The following is an 18581-nucleotide window of genomic DNA, read 5'->3' as shown; positions in this document are numbered from 1 at the left end:
TGCTTACTGTTCTGATTCTTTTTTCCACAAAAGGTTCTGTGAAATACACATTTTGCAAAATCATTAAGAACTAGAGCTCATCATGCAAAATAATTGGATATTTTAAACAAGCACTTTAAGTCTAAACTAAATATCGGTGGAGCAAAATTACATGCAGGACACATATTTTAAGGCTATACTTAAGATTCAAGGCACTCTACCAACTTTTTTGAGACAGAATGAATTTAGAGGGTCAGAGTCAGAAGATAACATATTTCAGATGGCCAATTACCGGCATCTCCCACCAGCTGGCCTGAGGGTAGTTACACTATGGCTTTCGGCTGAGCATAAATATATCACTGTTGAAAGAAGAGCTAAGGATCGCATCACATAGCAGGCCCTTAGTAACTATTTTATTGAATAAATGCGTTGCAAGACAGAGAGAAAATCATTATTCCTTCCTCAGCATCTGTAGGATCGGACCAAGTCAAGATTGGTCCACTTCCTCCTCAGATATCTCCCCATTTCTTTGCTTCCATTTATAAGAAAATCTTGTCTCCCACTTTCTCTTGAACCAGTCAGGCATTCAAACTCGCCACTTCATCAAAACTACTCTCACAGTTACCAGTGAATTTTTTTAACATTTTTTTATTGATTTTTAGAGAGAGAGGGAGAGAAACATTAGTGTGAGTGTGAAACATCAATTGGCTGCTTCCTGCAGGCCCCCTACCAGGGATGGAGCCCGAAACCGGGGCATGTACCCTGGCCAGGAATCCAACCGGCAACCTCATGGGATGACACCCAACTGGGCCACACAGGCCAGGGCACCAGCGGATTTCACGTTGCTAAATTTAATGGATATTTCCCAGTTCTCATCTTACCTGACCGACCGGCAGCATCTGATCTAACTGCTCACTTCCTCCTCCTTGAAATGCTTTCTCTACTTGACTTCTAGTAGTATTCCTACCTAGACTTTTCCTCCTGCCTCACTGGCCAACCCTGTCCAGTCTCCTTTGCTGCTTCTTGGCCTCTTCATGTTGGAGCACACGGAGCTCAGGCCTCAGGCCTCTCCTCCATTCACACTTTCCTCTAATCACTTTTTAGTGATTTCTTCTAGTCTCATCACATTAAATACTGCTGACAACTTCCAAATTCATATCTGGAAACTGCACCTCTCCCCTGACCTCCAAACTCATTTATTGAAGTGCCTATTTGATATCTCCACTTAGATATTTAAAAGGCATCACAAAGCCAACATATCTAAAACTCATGCTCCTCACCGCCCCCCTTCCCACCTTCCTCTCCCCATGACTTCCCCATCTCAGTCAATGACACTGACGTCTTTTCAATTGCTCAGGACAAAAACAGAATCATTCTTAGACCCTCTCTTTTTTTCATACCTCATATCCAATCATTGAGCAAATTCTGTTGCTTCTGCCTTCAAAATACTTTAAAAAATCTGACCACTTCTCATTACGTCCACTGTCACTAGTCTCCAGGCCACCATTCATTTCTGGTCTAGATTACTGCAATGATCCAGTTAAAATGTGAATCCTTTATTCCTTTGCTAGAAACTCTGCAATGGCCTCTCATCTCACTCAGAGTAGCCATGAGATCATATATATTTGACTCTGTTATCTACCTCTTACTATACTTCCAACCCATTTGTTCTGCTCTAGCCACAATAGGTTCCTTGTTATTTTCAAACATGCCAGGCATATTCCTACCTCAGGACCTTTGCACTTACACATCCCTCTGCCTGTATACCCCCAGACACCCTCATCTCCTTAGTCTTTACTCAAATGATAACCTTGTCTTTCCCAGATCACCCTATTTAAAATTACACCCACCCACAATATTCCTATCCTTTCCTCTGATTTTTCTCCATAGCACTTAATGTCATCTAAGGTATATTTTATTCATTCACTTTGTTTGACTCCACTCCTGAAAGATACAATATATGCACTGCTGTGTTCTCAGTATCTAAAACACTTCCTGGCACATAGTATGTACTCAAAGATGAATTGTAAACTAAGTTTTTTAAAAGCTACACATCTTTGATATTAAGAATTTTAAACAATTTCCCAACCAGATAGTAAAGAGAGTATTCTATTATAAAATGTCTGTTTATTTTAATACTGATTCAAATGACCTTAAAACCAATCAATTCTATACTATTATTTAACTGAGTCTGGCCACTTAATTAAAATAAGTTCATATGTGACACACCATGATAAATAATTTTAAATAAAAACTACTATCATGATTTGCCATCTCCAAATATACGTTCTCTCAGGTAGTCCATTCGAGCGTCCTTTGTTGACAATGCCATAGAGTTCCATTCGAAATGAGGGATCTGTAAAATAAGTAATGTATTTGAGTGGAAATTTTAAGGCAACAACAAAAACATCAGGAAGACTTCTAAGCACTACTGAGCATGGCTGTAGAAACCCTATGAAATTAGTTTACATACGCATAGCCTTTGAACCCTTTTTGGAAGCCAAGTAGGTCCTTCTTCCTGATGGCCTGGAAGACCTTTTTCTGCCTCACAGCTCCTTTCATTCTCCTGCTCCTATGATACCAACAATGGACAGTTTTTCCTAGGTACCTTTCCTACATTCATCCTCCATTCTTTCTCTCTTAGAACTCTATCCCTCTGGTATGACAAATGTACAAATCAACAAATCTTTTAGACACAAGTAATGATGATTTTTATTTACTATTCTTCCAAAAAAATGGAGGATATTTGGTTTCAGATATTTTAATATAACTTTATTTAAATATTAAAAAGATATAATTCTAGAACACATGAACAGGCAAGGGTCTCTAGGTTTTTTAAAGGCTGATTTACATGAGTATCTCATACCTGAATTACACGATAGCCTAAAATTTCCAAATGTCGTTTCTTCATAGCAGATTTTCCTTTTAAATGAGGGATGTTTCTACAGAAAGCTCTTAAATCCAAAAATTCCAAAGCAATTCTACATAAGATAAAAATAAATATTTACTTCTAAAATCAAAATGAGAAACTGAATAATTATAAGCCTTTCAGGAACATGGCTGTATCTTTATAAACTAACAAAAACCCAATGAATATAAATGAGTATACCAAGTTATTTTCTACCTGAGCTATTAATTAATGCCAATTAAGCCTATTCGTTAGAATTACAGAATTCATAATAATTATGGTAAATATCTCTATGCTTTCATCCATTTGTTTCTTTGCCCAATACATATTTATTATGCATCTATCATATGTAAGGAAGGCACTGTGAGGGATACAAAGATAAAGTGACATAGTTTTATGGCAGTGTAAGAAGTGGCTAAGTGTTATCAGAAAAGCAGGGAGGTATGAAGCTCCAAAGAAGATACTATTTGCTTCTGCTGAAGTCAACTAGAAGATTAGCACTTTAGAGAGACGTTAGACTTTAGACAATGAAGGACAGACATTAAGGCAGAAAGCAGAGAAAAAGCAAAGGTACAGAGGCAGAATGCATGAGATAGATGAGAAGCAGATTCTACTGTAACTCCATAAATCCTTGATAAATAAGTTCATTAAATTATGCCAAATGTAACATTTAGATGACAAAATCTGAAACTAAAAAATAAGTTACCTTTCAGCTCCTGGTGGCAGCCTTGATCCAACTATTTGGGTTTCTGGCAGTTTTCCCAAAGTTATATTATGACTGCCATAAGAAAGAGGTTTTTTTCTTTTATCCAAGATACACTCAAAATCTATAAGCAAGTACAGGAATCAACAGTAGGAATTAGGTAAAGTCATACAGGTAAAAACTTAAGATATATTTTAAAGATATATACATACATATATGTATACACATACATATACAAAAAAGGAATGATATATGTCCCTAATTATCCAACTTATTTTATAAGATCTGGTTCAACGGCATCTCTGTCTGAAAACCAATCAATAAAAATCAACCAGCAAGTATTACTAAACTATATTTAGCATGGGGCTATTTTAAGCACTGGTCTAGGCTGAATCACATTAAAGAGGTTTTTTTGTTGTTTTTTCAAAAATATGTCTTTATTGATTTCAGAGAGAGGAAGGGAGAGGGAGATAGAAACATCAATGATGAGAGAGTCATTGATCAGCTGCCTCCTGCAAGCCCTCTACTGGGGATCGAGCCCAAAACCCAGGTATGTGCCCTGATGGGAAATAGAACCGCAATTTCCTGTTTCATAGGTCGACACTTAACCTCTAAGCCATGCTAGGTGGCTCTACTTCTTTCTAAGGCAGGATTTCTAGATCCTTTGTTTCTAGGCCTTGTCACTGTCTCTTATAAAATGCAACACTCGAAACAGTAATACAATACTAAGATATATCTTAAGGACAGGAAACAGACGACCAACTTTCTTGTTATTATTAATACAGTTTATTTGCTTTTTGGCAACCATTTACATTATTAGTTTATATCACGTTTATAATCCTTTAAAATATCCTGTATGTTTGCAGATGCTTTCTAACCCTAATTTGAGAAAATTTATGTTAATCCTCTTAAAATTTCATCTTTTCATTTACACCTATCACTTGAATTTAGCCATTTTTTAAAAAATCTTATATTGCCATCCAATATCACCTAGCCTACAAGCTTTGTCATTCAGAACTAAAGCAGAATGACTTCTACAACTACACCACTAAGAAACAAGATTAACCAGGCTAGAGTTGAGCACATACCTATGAAAATCCTCATACAGGTTGATAACCCAACTTAGCTTTTGAGATGAATTTAAAATAATGAAATTGACATAAATAATTTCCCTAACTCCAGGACACTGAGTGGAGAGGACAGAAAGATCCAGAAATGCCCAATGAATCTAAATCTGAGTTTTCTATACTTAGAATTGGTGAAATACTGACCTTAAAAGAATTTTTTTGAAGAATAGCAAAACTCTGATGGTTTTCAAAGCTGGGTCATGGGAACTTGAGGATTCACTGCACTGTTCTTTTCTACTTCTGTGTCTTTGGAAATTTTTTATTTTTTTAGAGGAAGGGAGGGAAAGAGAGAAACATCGATTTGTTTCACTTATGTATGCATTCATTGGTTGATTCTTGTATGTACCCTGACCGGGGATCAAGCCTTCAACCTTGGTGCATTGGGACAATGCTCTAACCAACTAAGCTACCTGGCCAGGGCCGAAAATTTTCAAGATAACTTGAAAAATTCAAAAACCTTCTCTTTAAAATTCCAGTAGATGAGATGATTAAAGACTTACCTATTGTGTGGTAATAAGGTGTAAGAACTGAGGCTTTTACACAATTGATTCCTCCTAATATCTCTGCTAACATTTTATAAATCTGCTGCTGTGCTCCATTCAGGCTGCCAATATCTTTATGAAAATAAAAAGAATTAGTTCAGTTAAAATAAGTTAATCAGTTTTTGAATAAAAATCATCCAATTCTACATACTGGAAAATAAAGATTAATATTTCCAACAAGAGCTTCAATGTAATACCATATGCAATGACACTAAATTCAGTGTAACACAAGTTCTTTGCTCTCTACCAAAAGAGGTTTAGTGTCCTAAATATTAAGAAATTCTTATAACATAAATCTCACCTACAAAATGGTTCCATTAAATAGGTCATGGCACTGTTGCGAAGTCTGGTGTCATGGTTAGGTTTAAAAATAACAACAATGTACTACCTAATAATTTACTTTAGAGTTAAACGTCACTTTCTGACCAAAGAAAACTCAAACCTTTATTATAATGTTGTTGACAGAAGCGATCATGAAACCACGGAATCTGATACTCAGGGCATTCCAAGCAGACTGCTCTATTTAATTCCATAAGACGAAACTGGACCCTCATATTTAGAGATGCACATAAAACTGAAATAAAAAACTATATTAATGGATTTTGATAGCTTAGACCTAGCAAAGACAATAATTTTTTTCACATTCATTTGTCCCCATTATTGGCTGACACTTTTATTCTCACAAAATCATTTCAGTTGCACACACATGCTTCATGTTTTTAAGTTATTACATTCAGTGGCATGATTAGGACCAATTGCTATATTGTTTCCACAATTAATAATGCTAATACATTTTTAAAAATACTACCAAAGAATTTACATTGACCTATTATTCCACATTTAGGACTCTATCTGCAGGAAACAAAAATGAGGTCAATGATTCATGTACAACAATCATTATTTCTAATAACAACCTCTAAGATAAGTAAACTTTATTACATCCATATAATGAAAGATTAGACATTAAAATCATGACATCAAAAATATTTCATGGCATGAAAAATTATTCAAAATACAGTTCAATAACTAAAGGAAATATACAAAAGTGAATGCATAAATAATCCAAATTTTGTTTTACATTTCCTGTGTTTTCCAAACTTTCTAAAATACTTCTATAAGCAAACAAAAAAACTAACATTTAAATGCTTTGGTATAGGTAGAGCTGTAACTTGGATATAAAGTACAAATGATAACTTAATAAAATGTAGATACATACGTTCAAGTTGAGAATCCAATCTGCCTAAAAATTTGATGTGAAAAATTGTCTTTAGCAGATCTTCTGGAAAATATTCAAGTGTGGCCAAGTAGAAACCAAGAAACACTAACATTAGAGGATCCAATATACCTAAAACAAAATTAAGATTTTTTAAAAATTATAATGTATGGCCACCTCACATGTACATAAGCACATACTTTATTCAGGTAAAAACAAATTTTTTAAAAATGATACAAACACAAACTTGCCCAAACTAATCTATACTGTTATAATACTGTCAGTGGTGAAGTTGTTACCTGTGGGCGGGGGTAAAATAGGAAAGGGGGACAGAAAGAAGGGTAATGTGGTAATATTCTGTTTCTTGATCTGTGCACTGATTCCTTGGGTGACGCAATTTGTGAATTCATACTATATGCTAAGGATATATGAATGTTTCATTATTATTATTACCCTTTCATAGAAAGTTCTTTAATTGCCTTGAAAAGAAAAAGAATTCAAAACCAAAGGTCAATAGTGTACATAAAAAGGAGAAGTGCCCGGCTGGTATAGTTCAGCAGCTGAGTGTCGACCTAGGATCCAGGAGATCGAGGTTTGATTCCCAGTCAGGGCACATGCCCGGGTTGCGGGCTCGATCCCCAGCAGGGGGCGTGCAGGAGGCAGCCGATCAGTGACTCTCATCATTTATGTTTCTCTCTCTCCTTCTCCCTTCCTCTAAAATCAATAAAAAATATACATATTAAAAAAAAGGAGAAGTGATCCCAGTCTCTATGTATTGATGATAATAATATACTAGGGCTCTGAATGTGTTAGGCATCACTGTAAGCACTTTACAAATATTAACTCATTTAAATCTCACTTCAGTGTGCAGTAGAAACAAGTTACTATCTCCACTTTATAAATGAATGTACAGAGATCCAGAGAAGTTAAATGACTTGCCCAAAGTCACACAGTTAGCAAGTGGAGGGTGAGATTTAACCTGGAGAGCCCAGCTTGGAGCCTAGACGGCTATACTGTGCTTCTCTGTAGGATCTCAGATTTCCAGGCTGAGTGCAGACATGCATGAAGTTCAGATCTGACCTCACGCCTCCTCCCTTACCTGTCACCCAGCAGCATGGTCCATATTCTAGAGTGTAAGTCTTGAGATAATTTAGCTGATTTGCCTCATCCAACAGACATTTTTTTTTTTAAATATCTTTATTGATTTCAGAGAGAGGGAGAGGGAGAAAGGGAGTTGAAACATCAATGATGAGTCATCATTGATCAGCTGCCTCCTGCACGCCCCCAACTGAGGATCAAGCCCAAAACCTGGGCACGTGCCCTGACCGGGAATCAAACCGCAATCTCCTAGATCCTAGGTCAATGCTCAACCACTGAGCCATGACCAGCTGGGCCAACAGACATTTCTGATAAGAGGGAAGGAGTCATCCAAAACACCCTACTACAGCAATATTTTTACAAAGTACAAAAAAAATTAAATATATTTTCTTTTGGATTTCTTGCTGAGTTTATTTAATAAAGCAAGATCAATATAAATGAGGTAAATAGTGATGATCTCCACCAGCAAAACTGATCTGTCAAAAGTAACATTTATTCAAAATGAAGAAAATTATTGCTCCATTCGTTATTTTAAATTGTCTTATAAAGTTCTCCAATAATTTCAAACATTCTCAGAAAGTCTTTAAAAAAATCAAAGCTGTGGTTCTCAACCTTTCTTCTCTTATACCCTTCATTTAAAAAGAAATTCTAATATCTAAGCCTTTATTTAGACAATATGGGAAGAGAAGTACTTTCATTTCCTTCTGAAACATGACTGAACAACCAGGAGAGCATATTTAAGTCTCAGTTTCAAGTCTCATCTTTCTACATATAGTTGAGTTACTAAAAAGGGTATATATAAATGCCACACATGCATACACTCATTCATATATAAACATACACATATCACAGTCCCATCTTACTTGTCTATTAGCAGACACAATAGTATCAGACATGATTAGACACTATCTGGCCTACAGATTCCATAAAAATGTAGCAACATTTATGAGCATGATACTGATACAATTAATGTATTTATACTGGTCTCACACCAGCTTAACTATTAAAATTGATTGAAAGAATCAGATATTATATGTCTCCAGATATGATACAAACATCAGGTACACAGTACCACATACAAGGCATTTTTGCTAAAAATATTTAATCTGAATCTAATCAAGCACCTATTCCTAACTTCTAGAATACTAGAAATATTGGAGATGAAGGAGCAAAGTTTAAACAGAAAGCATTCAGACAAATCAAAAACATGAACAATCAACAATAAATAGCCAATCTCTTTTATAAAAAATAATAATACCAAGGGGAAAAAGAAAGGGAGAAAGTGACATAACAACTCCATATTGGTTACTTTAAAAACTGTTATAAGCAAAATTAAAAACGGAACTGCCTTTTGACCCAGTGATCCCACTCCTAGGAATATACCCTAAGAATCCTGAAACATTAATCAGAAAGAATATATGCACCCCTGTGTTCATAGCAGCACAATTTACAATAGCTAAGATCTGGGCCCAAGTGCCCATCAGTAGATGAATGGATAAAAAAGCTGTGGGACATTTACACCGTGGAATACTACGCAGCTGTAAAGAAGAAGGATCTCGTACCCTTTGGGACAGTATGGATGGACCTAGAGAATATTATGCTAAGTGAAATAAGCCAGGCAGAGAAAGACAAACATCACATGATCTCGCTTATGTGTGGAATCTAAAGAACTTAATAAACTTATGAACAGAATAGATTCAATGACATGGAAGCATAGATCAGACTGATGAATGTCAGAGGGAGGGAGGAGGGGGGGTGGAGGGGGAGAGAGTAACCAAAGAATTTATATGCATATATGCACAACCCAAGGACACGGACAATGGTGGGAAGAGGGACTGGGGAGGGGGAAGGGACGGGGTGGAACGGGTCATTGGGGAGAAAAAGGGACATCTGTAATATTTTAAACAAAAATAAACAAAAAATCACAAAAAAAGAAAAAGTCGTTAGCCATCAAAATCATGACAGTTAAAAAAACACAAGGGTTATAGGCTACGCTGCCCGGCAGGGCGTGGCTCAGTAGTTGAGCATTGACCTAGGATCCAGGAGATAACTGTCCGATTCCCATCAGGGCACATGCCCGGGTTGTGGGCTCGATCCCCAGTCGGGGGCATGCAGGAGGCAGCCGATCAATGACTCTCTCGTCATTGATGTTTCTCTCTCTCTCCCTCTCCTTTCCTCTCTCTGAAATCTATAAAGATTATACACACACACACACACACACACACACACACACACATATATAAAACAACAGAAAAAAACTTATAAAAGGCAATTTGGTGAGACCTGGGAAATTTGATTGTGGTATATAGATGGTACTTGCTCATTTTTTTAAGTGTGATACTGAACGTCCTTAAAACCTCGAGTATTTGGGGCTGACCCTTCAAACAGTTCATCATACACACGTGCTCGCACGTGCAGGCACACACATGCACAGCAAATGTGGCAATGGGTTAATCATTATTCAAAAGCTAGAGTGTGGGTATACAGTACATAGATGTTTGTTATATTCTTCTTTCAATTTTTCTGTATATTTGAAAGCTCTGGTAAGAAAATATTAGGAAAAAACAAAAACCTTTGTCCCAAATCAATCTGAAGCATAAAATAAAACCAAAGCAAAACCAAAAACCCAGAGAATGTTCTAGACTCTAAGAGATCCAAGAGATAACAGGCACACAGTGAGTGACCCCTGAATGGATCCTGGGTGAACCACCACAGTATTTTGTATTCTGGGAATAATGAAGGTGATTTACACATGAAGTGTGTATTATATACTAGGAGACCAATAATTTTCTTAGGTGTGATAACAGAATTATGAGGATATTGGAGAAGTTCATTATTCTTAGGAAAGTGTATGCCTGGGTAATTAGAGGTGAAGGGTAACAATGTCTGCAATTTATTTCGAAATGGCTCAGAAAAAAATAAGAGCAAGAGAAACAAACAATAAAGCAAATATGATAAAATGTTAATGGTTATTGAATCTACCCAATGAGTATATAGGTGTTCCTTGTTCATTCTTTCAATTTTATCCATAAGTTTGACATTTTTCATAATAATAAAGTTTCTAAAATGGATACAAACTTTTTTTAGGTATAGAACTCACAGCTATTATGGTTACCCTTTAAATGAGAAATATCAGCAACATTATCCTTCCACTTATTCATTCAAGTTAGTACCATTCAATATACCTACTTAAGTAAGAATTAAGGTGTTGAATGCAAGCTCCAAAAAATTCATCCCTTTGAGGTGGATCATAGTTCAAGATGCTGAATGGAAGAATAATAGCAAAGACTGCAAAAGGATGGATCTGTATAAACAGAACAAAAATGTTTACTTTAAACTTCAGTAAAACAAAATTTTAACCTAATTATTTTGGGTACAAGTATTTTTCTAACATGCCTATAGTTAAATGATAAATGTATTACTCTGTGTATTAATTTTTCCACTTTGTTATAACCTATTTAACCCCACTACTAATTTCTAGTAACTCTAAGTGTTAATAAAGAAAAAGTAAATGAGGTAATTTACAAAGTAATTTTGTTAGGTATGAAATCCTATTCCAGAAATTCACTAGTCATTAAAATGAATAGGAAATAGTATCACTAACTTATATGATATCAGTGCATTTTGTAGACTGATAATGTAATTAAGGTGGTTTCTTAGTTTATAATCATCAGAATTTATTTTTCTTTCATTCATTTTTCATTCAAGCATCAGGAGGTCGCCAGTTCGACTGCTGGTCAGGGCACATGCCCAGGTTGCAGGCTCGATCCCCAGATGGTGCAGGAAGCAGCTGATTGATGTTTCTCTCTCATCAATGTTTCTATCTTTCTCCCTACCCCTTCCTCTCTCCCTAAAATCAATAAAAACATTTTTTTTAAAAAGGGGTTTAGGGGCAGAAACAACAAATTGCTGAACAAAAACTAGAGTTTAATTTTTAAACTTCAAATTCCAGTCAAGTTCTCAAAGTACTTATGATAAACATTTGTTTTTATAAGTTCACAACTATATAAAACTATGGGACATTTAAATTTCACCTTTTCAATTTGCTGAAGGACCACTGAGGCTATCTTATCAAGTAGCAAAGTATTGAGGTAGTTAGTTCTAGAAATAAAAGATGCAATTCCCACAACATTTGTGTAATTAATTTCATCCATCAAACACTGCAAAGTAGCAACTGTTTCTTCAAGAAGTGTCTCAGAAAACCAGTCTCCTTTTAAAGATTTAAGTTCTTCCCATAACAGATTCAAATGGTTGTATTTTTGTAGTCTCTGATGACCATAGTGAGCTACTTTTTGAAGTAGTGTCAGCTGTTTTCCAGTAGTATTATCCAGATACACATGACCATACTGAATCCATCTTAAAATAGATGTGGCAAAACTATTCAGGTCATTTAGGTTACACTGTGGTAAAACTGCTTCAATTCGAGATATCCCCGCTTCATCTAGGTGAGGAGATGGAAGCATAGAAATAGCACAGACCAGGATGGAAATCTCACTAGGTTTGACACTAATTTTCAAATAACTATAAAGAAAGGGAGGGAAAGTAAAAAGAACAAAATTAATACATCAGTAACAAAAGCCAAAATATATGTGTTAAAATATGAATATATAATTATTATTATAATTAATAGGTGGGGCAAGCTTAAAATACAAGTTAATTTAAGAAGTGTTAACTAATTCAAAGATGACAGGTCCATGAAGAGTTACTAAAGGAAGCCTTAAGATAATATAAAGCACATCCCAAATTTTTTAATGCAAAAATAAAAACCACAGTCCCTGAAAACAAAAGGTCAGTTTCAGAACAATGATATTTTCCAGCGCTGTTGCTAGAGACAGAATTTGGGCTGAATTTCTGATATGACCTATCAGGAGCTGGTACCTAGTACAGGTGCTGGCATACAGTGATCACTCAATTATACTGGTTCCCAGCTTACTTTTCTGCTAAAAAATCCCAGAAAACACAGGATATACAATTGACTCCATTCTTTACTCCTCCTTTCCCAAACTTCCATAAGATTCCTATCACCAGGACAGCAGTAGTTAAAATAAAATAAAATAAAAAACTGGGAGCTTTTAAAAAATCTTTAGGCCCTGGCCGGGTAGCTCAGCTGGTTAGAATGTCATCCTGATACGCCAAGGTTGTGGGTTTAATCCCCCGTCAGGACACAGACAAGAATCAACCAATGAATGCATAAGTAAGTGCAACAACAAATCAGTGTTTCTCTCTCTCTTTCAAATCAATAAATAAAATTTAAAAAAAAAATCTTAGATTTAGAAGTACTGGAAGATATAATCAAATCTAAATTAAAACAAAATTGAGTTACTTTTTTAAATATTAAGTTAGCATATTGAAATAATCTTAATAGTCAGCGCTAGCAAGGGTGCATTGATACAGGCATTCTCATTCACTATTAGTAAACTTTAAAAGTTGCTATAAGCTTTCTGGAAAGTAACTTAATGGTACGGCTGAAGAACTTTACGATTAATTATATCATGTGACATGATCAATCCCTGTTGAGGAAACTATCCTAAGAAAATAATCTAGCCCTGGCTGGTTTGGTCAGTGGTTAGAGCATCAGCCCACAGCCCAAAGGGTTGCAGGTTTGATTCCCAATCAAGGGTATGTACCTAGGTTGCAGGTTTGATCCCTAGTCCTACTTGTGTGAAGCAGCCAATCCATGTGTCTCTCTCATATCAGTGTTTCTCTCTCTCTCTCCCTCCCTTCCACTCTCTCAAAAATCAATGGGAAAAAATATCTTCCTGAAGGATTAACAAAGAAATAGATAAGTGCATTATGATAGCCTATGATGGTTAATTCCAGTAATTTTTCAAATAGTTCTACATGATGTGGGGAAATGCTCATAAGGTCAAGTGAGGAAAATAAAATAAGAATACCAAACTGCATGTTCATGATTCTCAACTATGAAAGAAAAAAGAATATATATGTACATATATATATGTAAGTATATACCACAAGGAAATAAACCAAATGTTGACAGTGAATGAATGGATTTATGAATTATTTTTATTTTCTTCTTTAGACATTTTTCTGTTTTCAAAAATTTTTTCCCATATCAGATGGATAACATGCTGACATCATAAAAAGGTTTGAGGGACAAACAAAAACTCATAGACACAGACAACATTATGATGTTTATCAGAGGGAAGGAGGGTAGGTAGTAAAGGGTAAAGGGGGTCAAACAGATGGTGACAGAAGAAGACTTGACTTTGGGTGGTGAGCATACAATGAAATATACAGATAATGTATCATAAAATCGAACACTTGAAGCCTATATAATCTTATTAATCAATGTCATCCCAATAAATTTAATTTTAAAAAAAAAGGTTTAAGGTACAGAGGGAGGTAATAGCATGAATACCCTATCATCACCCTCTGAACCACAAAAAGATCTCAAAATGATTTTGATATTTTTCTAATATATCTTTATTGATTTCAGAGAGAGGAAAGGAGAAGGAGAGAGAGAGAGATAGAAACATCAACGATGAGAAAGTCATTGATCGGCTGCCTCCTGCATGCCCCTTTACTGGGGATCGAGCCCGCAACCCGAGCATGTGCCCTGACCGGAAATCGAACCCTGATCGCCTGGATCCTAGGTCGACACTCAACCACTGAGCCCCCAGCGGGGCTCAAAATGATTTTTACATAATATTTGGCCCAGTGCCTGAGACAAAGTAAGTATTCAGTAAGTACTAAATGAATATTTTACTTTTATAACCACAAAAAATAATACACTTTTATATAAACAAAGCTCCCCAAAGCTGTATCTGTTCACAGAATTGACTCAAGGAATAGAACTCTCAATACTTCCTAATCTTGAGATACTTATATAAAAATAAACCCCCAACAAACAAATAGGACTACATAAAACTAAAAAGCACAGCAAAAGAAACCATTAACAAAATGAAAAGAGAATCCACTGTATGAGAGAACATATTCGCCAATGATACATCTCATAAAGGGTTAATTTCCAAAATTCATAAAGAATTTATACAGCTCAACACCAGGAAGACAATCCAATTAAAAAATGAGAAAAGGACCTGAATAGACACTTCTCCAAAAAGGAGATAAAGATGCCCAATACACATATTACAAAATGCTCTAACTCACTAATCATCAGAGATGCAAATTAAAACTACAGTGAGGTATCACCTCACACCTGTCAGAATGGCTGCCAACAACAAATCAACAAACAGCAAGTGCTTACGAGGGTGTGGAGAAAAGGGCACCCAGTACACTGCTGGCGGGAATGCAGACTGGTACAGCCACTGTGGAAAACAGAATGGAGTTTCCTCAAAAAATTTTAAAAGAATGGGACTGCCTTTTAACCCAGTGATCCCACTTCTAGGAATATATCCTAAGAATCCCAAAACACCAATCAGAAAGAATATATGCACCCCTATGTTCATAGCAGCACAATTTACAACAGCTAAGATCTGCAAACAGCCTAAGTGCCCATCTGTGAATGAGTGGATAAAAAATCTGTGGGACATTTACACAGTGGAATACTGTGCAGCTGTTAAAAAAAAAAAAAAAAGGGACAGAGGAAAAACAAGATGGCGGCATAGGTAACAGCTGCACCCGCCGCCTCCCGCAACCACATCAAAATTACAACTAAAATACAGAACCACCGTCATCAGAGCCTCCTGAGATCTGGCTGAACAGAAGCCCCACAACCAGGGAGCTGAAGAAGCACCGAGACCGGGAGGAGGGACGGAGGGGCGGAGACGCGGGCGGATCGGGGCTGAATCGCAGAGACGCGGCCGCGGGCCCACACCCGGTGCCGTGGTTGAGACCGGGACGGGAATCTCGGCGGCGGAGTTTTCCCAGAGGAGGGAGGGGGTCCCACCCCACAGCAGGCCCCCAGCCCAGGGCTCCAGGCCAGGAAGAGACGCCCCACAACTCTGAGCTGTGAAACCAGCGGGGACTGTCCCTGAGGGTCGCAGAGGCTGCGGGAGCCCCAGCAGCTCCTCTAAAGGGCCCGGCACGGACTCACTCGGACGCTCCCTCTGAGCCCAGCGCCGGGCAGCAGCCTGAAAGGACCTGGGACACTCGGGGAGGAACTAACCTGCGTGAAATCCGGGCAAGAGGTGGAGGGGCCGCTTCCTCCCAGGCAGAAGGGCTGGCAGAGGCCATTACTCCTTTGGCAAGTCCTCCCCGCACACAGCCGGCAGGCAGGCGCCATGTTTGAATCGCCAGCACCTGACTCACACCCTTGGCCCCGCCCCGTGATTCCCGGAGGCCCCGCCCCTCCCCACCTGCAGCTCATCCAGGCCATTTCCAGGGGCTTTTCTGTGCCAGTGGCCTCTCAAGCCTCATGCTTAGGACTTTCCTAAAATCTCTCAAACAAGCAGCAGAGGGCCCCATACAGCTTGATAAGCGGCCCCAGGCCTGGCACTAGCAGCAGCTGCATTGGCTCATAGCTTGGCCTCTCCTGGACAACGCAGAGCCCAGCACAAGTAGCAGCCAACTACAGTTTGCTGTGTAGCTCAGGCTGGGTGGCCCTGGGCAAGGCACTGGCACAGGCTGACTCTGCTTCCCTGGAGGCCCCAGAGACAGTGCACCTGGTGGTCAGACTCCACCACGCTGGATTACAACCCTACCACATCCACGAGTGACACACTCAAGGGGCGCACTTGGTGAACACCAAAGCTCCACTGAAATAAATCCTGCTCCATAGGGGTGTCTCCAGCACAGCAGCTCTTTGGCTGTAGTTGCAGCTGGTCCTCACAGCTGATTGGCCTGGGGGTCAGTTCCTCCCAGTGACCAACAGCAACCAAGGCTGAACTACAACAGGACAGGGCACACAGCCCACACAGGGGAGCACCCAGAAGGCCCAGCTCAGGTGACTGGGGAGGCTGAGCCACTGGACCCTACAGGACACCTACTACACAAAGCCACTCTACCAATTCCAGGAGACATAGCAGCTTTACCTAATACATAGAAACAAACACCTGGAAGCAGCCAAAATGCGGAGGCAAAGAAACATGTCACAAAGGAAAGAACAGAAGAAATCTCTAGAAGAGGAACTAAATGAAATAGATCCAAGCAAGCTAACAGATAGAGAGTTCAGAATTTTGGTTATAAGGATGTTTAAGCAGATGGTTAGGGAAATAACAGAAAATCGATAACATAATAAAGTACCAATTTGAAATGAAGGCTACACGAACTGAAATGAAGAATAATTTACAGGGAATCAACAGTAGAGTAGAGGACGATGAGAATCAAATCAGCAATTTGGAACATGAGGAAACAAAAAACACTCAACCAGAAGAGCAAAAAGAAAAAAGAATTCAGAAATATGAAAATAGTATAAGGGGCCCCTAGGACAACTTCAAGAGGCCCAACATTCGTATTATTGGGGTGCCAGAAGAGGCAGAAAGAGACCAAGGAATTGAAAACCTATTTGAAAAAATAATTACAGAAAACTTCCCTTATCTGGGGAAAGAAATCAACTTTCAAGTCCAGGAAGCACAGAGGGTCCCAAAGAAGAGGAACCCAAAGAGGCCCACAGCAAGACACATCATAATTAAAACACCAAAGGTTAAAGACAAAGAGAGAATCTTAAAAGCAGCAAGAGAAAAGCAATTAGTTACCTACAAGGGAGCACCCATACGACTGTCAGCTGATTTCTCAACAGAAACTTTGCAGGACAGAAGGGAGTGGCAAGAAATATTCAAAGTGATGAAAAACATGAAACTACAACCAAGATTGCTCTACCCAGCAAAGCTATCATTTAGAATTGAAGGTCAGATAAAGAGCTTCACAGATAAGAAAAAGCTAAAGGAGTTCATCACCACCAGACCAGCACTACAGAAAATGTTGAAGGGTCTTCTTTAACAAGAAGCTAATGAACAAAAGAATCTGATGAACTAAATAGATCCAGAGACATTGACACATGCAACAGATGATCATACTTCAGAGGAAAGAGGGAACGGGGTGGAGGGTGGGAAGAGATTAACCAAAGAAGTTATATGCATATATGCATAACCCATGGACACAGTCAATAACAGGGTGAAGGCCTGGGGAGGGGGTGGGAGCGAAGTGGAGGGGGTCAGTTGCAGAGGAAAATGGTATACCTGTAATACTCTCAACAATAAAGATAAATTTAAAAAGTAAAAAAAAAAAAAAAAAGGATCTCTTACCCTTTGGGACAGTATGGGTGGACCTGGAGAGTACTATGCTAAGCAAAATAAGCCAGGCAGACAAAGACAAGTACCACATGATCTCACTTATATGTAGAATCTAATGAACAAAATAAACTGACAAACAAAAGAGAGCCAGAGGCATGAATATACAAAACAGACTGACAGAAGACAAAGGGGAGGGGGGGGAGGGGATCAGAAAAGATTAACCAAAAAACATGTATGCATATATGCATAACCCATGGACACAGACAATAATGTTGTGAAGGCTTAGGGTAGTGCAGGGGATGGGTGGAAGAGGCAAAGGGGGGAGGAAATGGGGGACATCTGTAATACTGTTAACAATAAGAAGAAAAAATAAAAATAAACACCCAACTAATAAAATGTCTCTAACCTCCAATTGATATAGTTTCTATTTCCTGGTGATTCTTCCTTAAATTCCAAAATATACATATGCATGTATGTTTATTTATAATACCACCACATAGCCCCTAGGATGGCTAAAATTGGGGGGGGGGGGGGGAGTGTTGGGAAGGATGTGGAGCAAAAGGAATGCTTACATTCTGCTAGTGGCATTATAGCTAGTCCAGCCACTTTAGAAAACTGTTTAGCAGGACCTGCCAAACATTAACACATGTATAACCTATGAACCAACAATCATACTCCTTGGTAAATAGCCACAGAAATGCATATATATGTTGACTAAAAAACATGTACAAGGATATTCACAATAACACTATAATAGTTAAAAACTGGAAATAAATATTCATCAACAGTAGAATAGATAAAAAAAAATTTGTTATATTCTTATGACTACTATACTGCAAAAACACAGGCAAATCTCATAA

The 18581-nt window shown here is 37.9% G+C and overlaps 1 protein-coding gene across 3 annotated transcripts in view; it reads right to left on the bottom strand.

The window, feature by feature from the left end:
• Positions 1-1795: 1795 nt before the first annotated feature.
• The window catches only part of FASTKD1 (FASTK mitochondrial RNA regulator 1), a 35317-nt gene continuing 18531 nt past the window's right edge, over positions 1796-18581 (bottom strand). For 2 of the 3 annotated variants that reach the window (XM_016200965.2, XM_016200890.2), the window contains exons 8-15: positions 11605-12091; positions 10760-10874; positions 6476-6604; positions 5702-5833; positions 5218-5331; positions 3594-3714; positions 2846-2960; positions 1796-2335 (exon numbers count right to left, since the gene is read on the bottom strand). In XM_016200965.2, coding sequence (XP_016056451.2) covers positions 2240-2335; positions 2846-2960; positions 3594-3714; positions 5218-5331; positions 5702-5833; positions 6476-6604; positions 10760-10874; positions 11605-12091 — 1309 coding nt within the window. In that variant the 3' untranslated portion in view covers positions 1796-2239. The remainder of the gene's footprint in view (positions 2336-2845; positions 2961-3593; positions 3715-5217; positions 5332-5701; positions 5834-6475; positions 6605-10759; positions 10875-11604; positions 12092-18581) is intronic. The other variant, XM_087819799.1, reaches the window with a different exon arrangement.

This window comes from Miniopterus natalensis, chromosome 8 (assembly GCF_054644295.1).
Source record: "Miniopterus natalensis isolate mMinNat1 chromosome 8, mMinNat1.hap1, whole genome shotgun sequence".
Lineage (NCBI taxonomy): Eukaryota > Metazoa > Chordata > Mammalia > Chiroptera > Miniopteridae > Miniopterus > Miniopterus natalensis.
The sequence above is the reverse complement of the archived record's forward strand: the minus strand, read 5'-3'. Positions and strand labels throughout refer to the sequence as shown.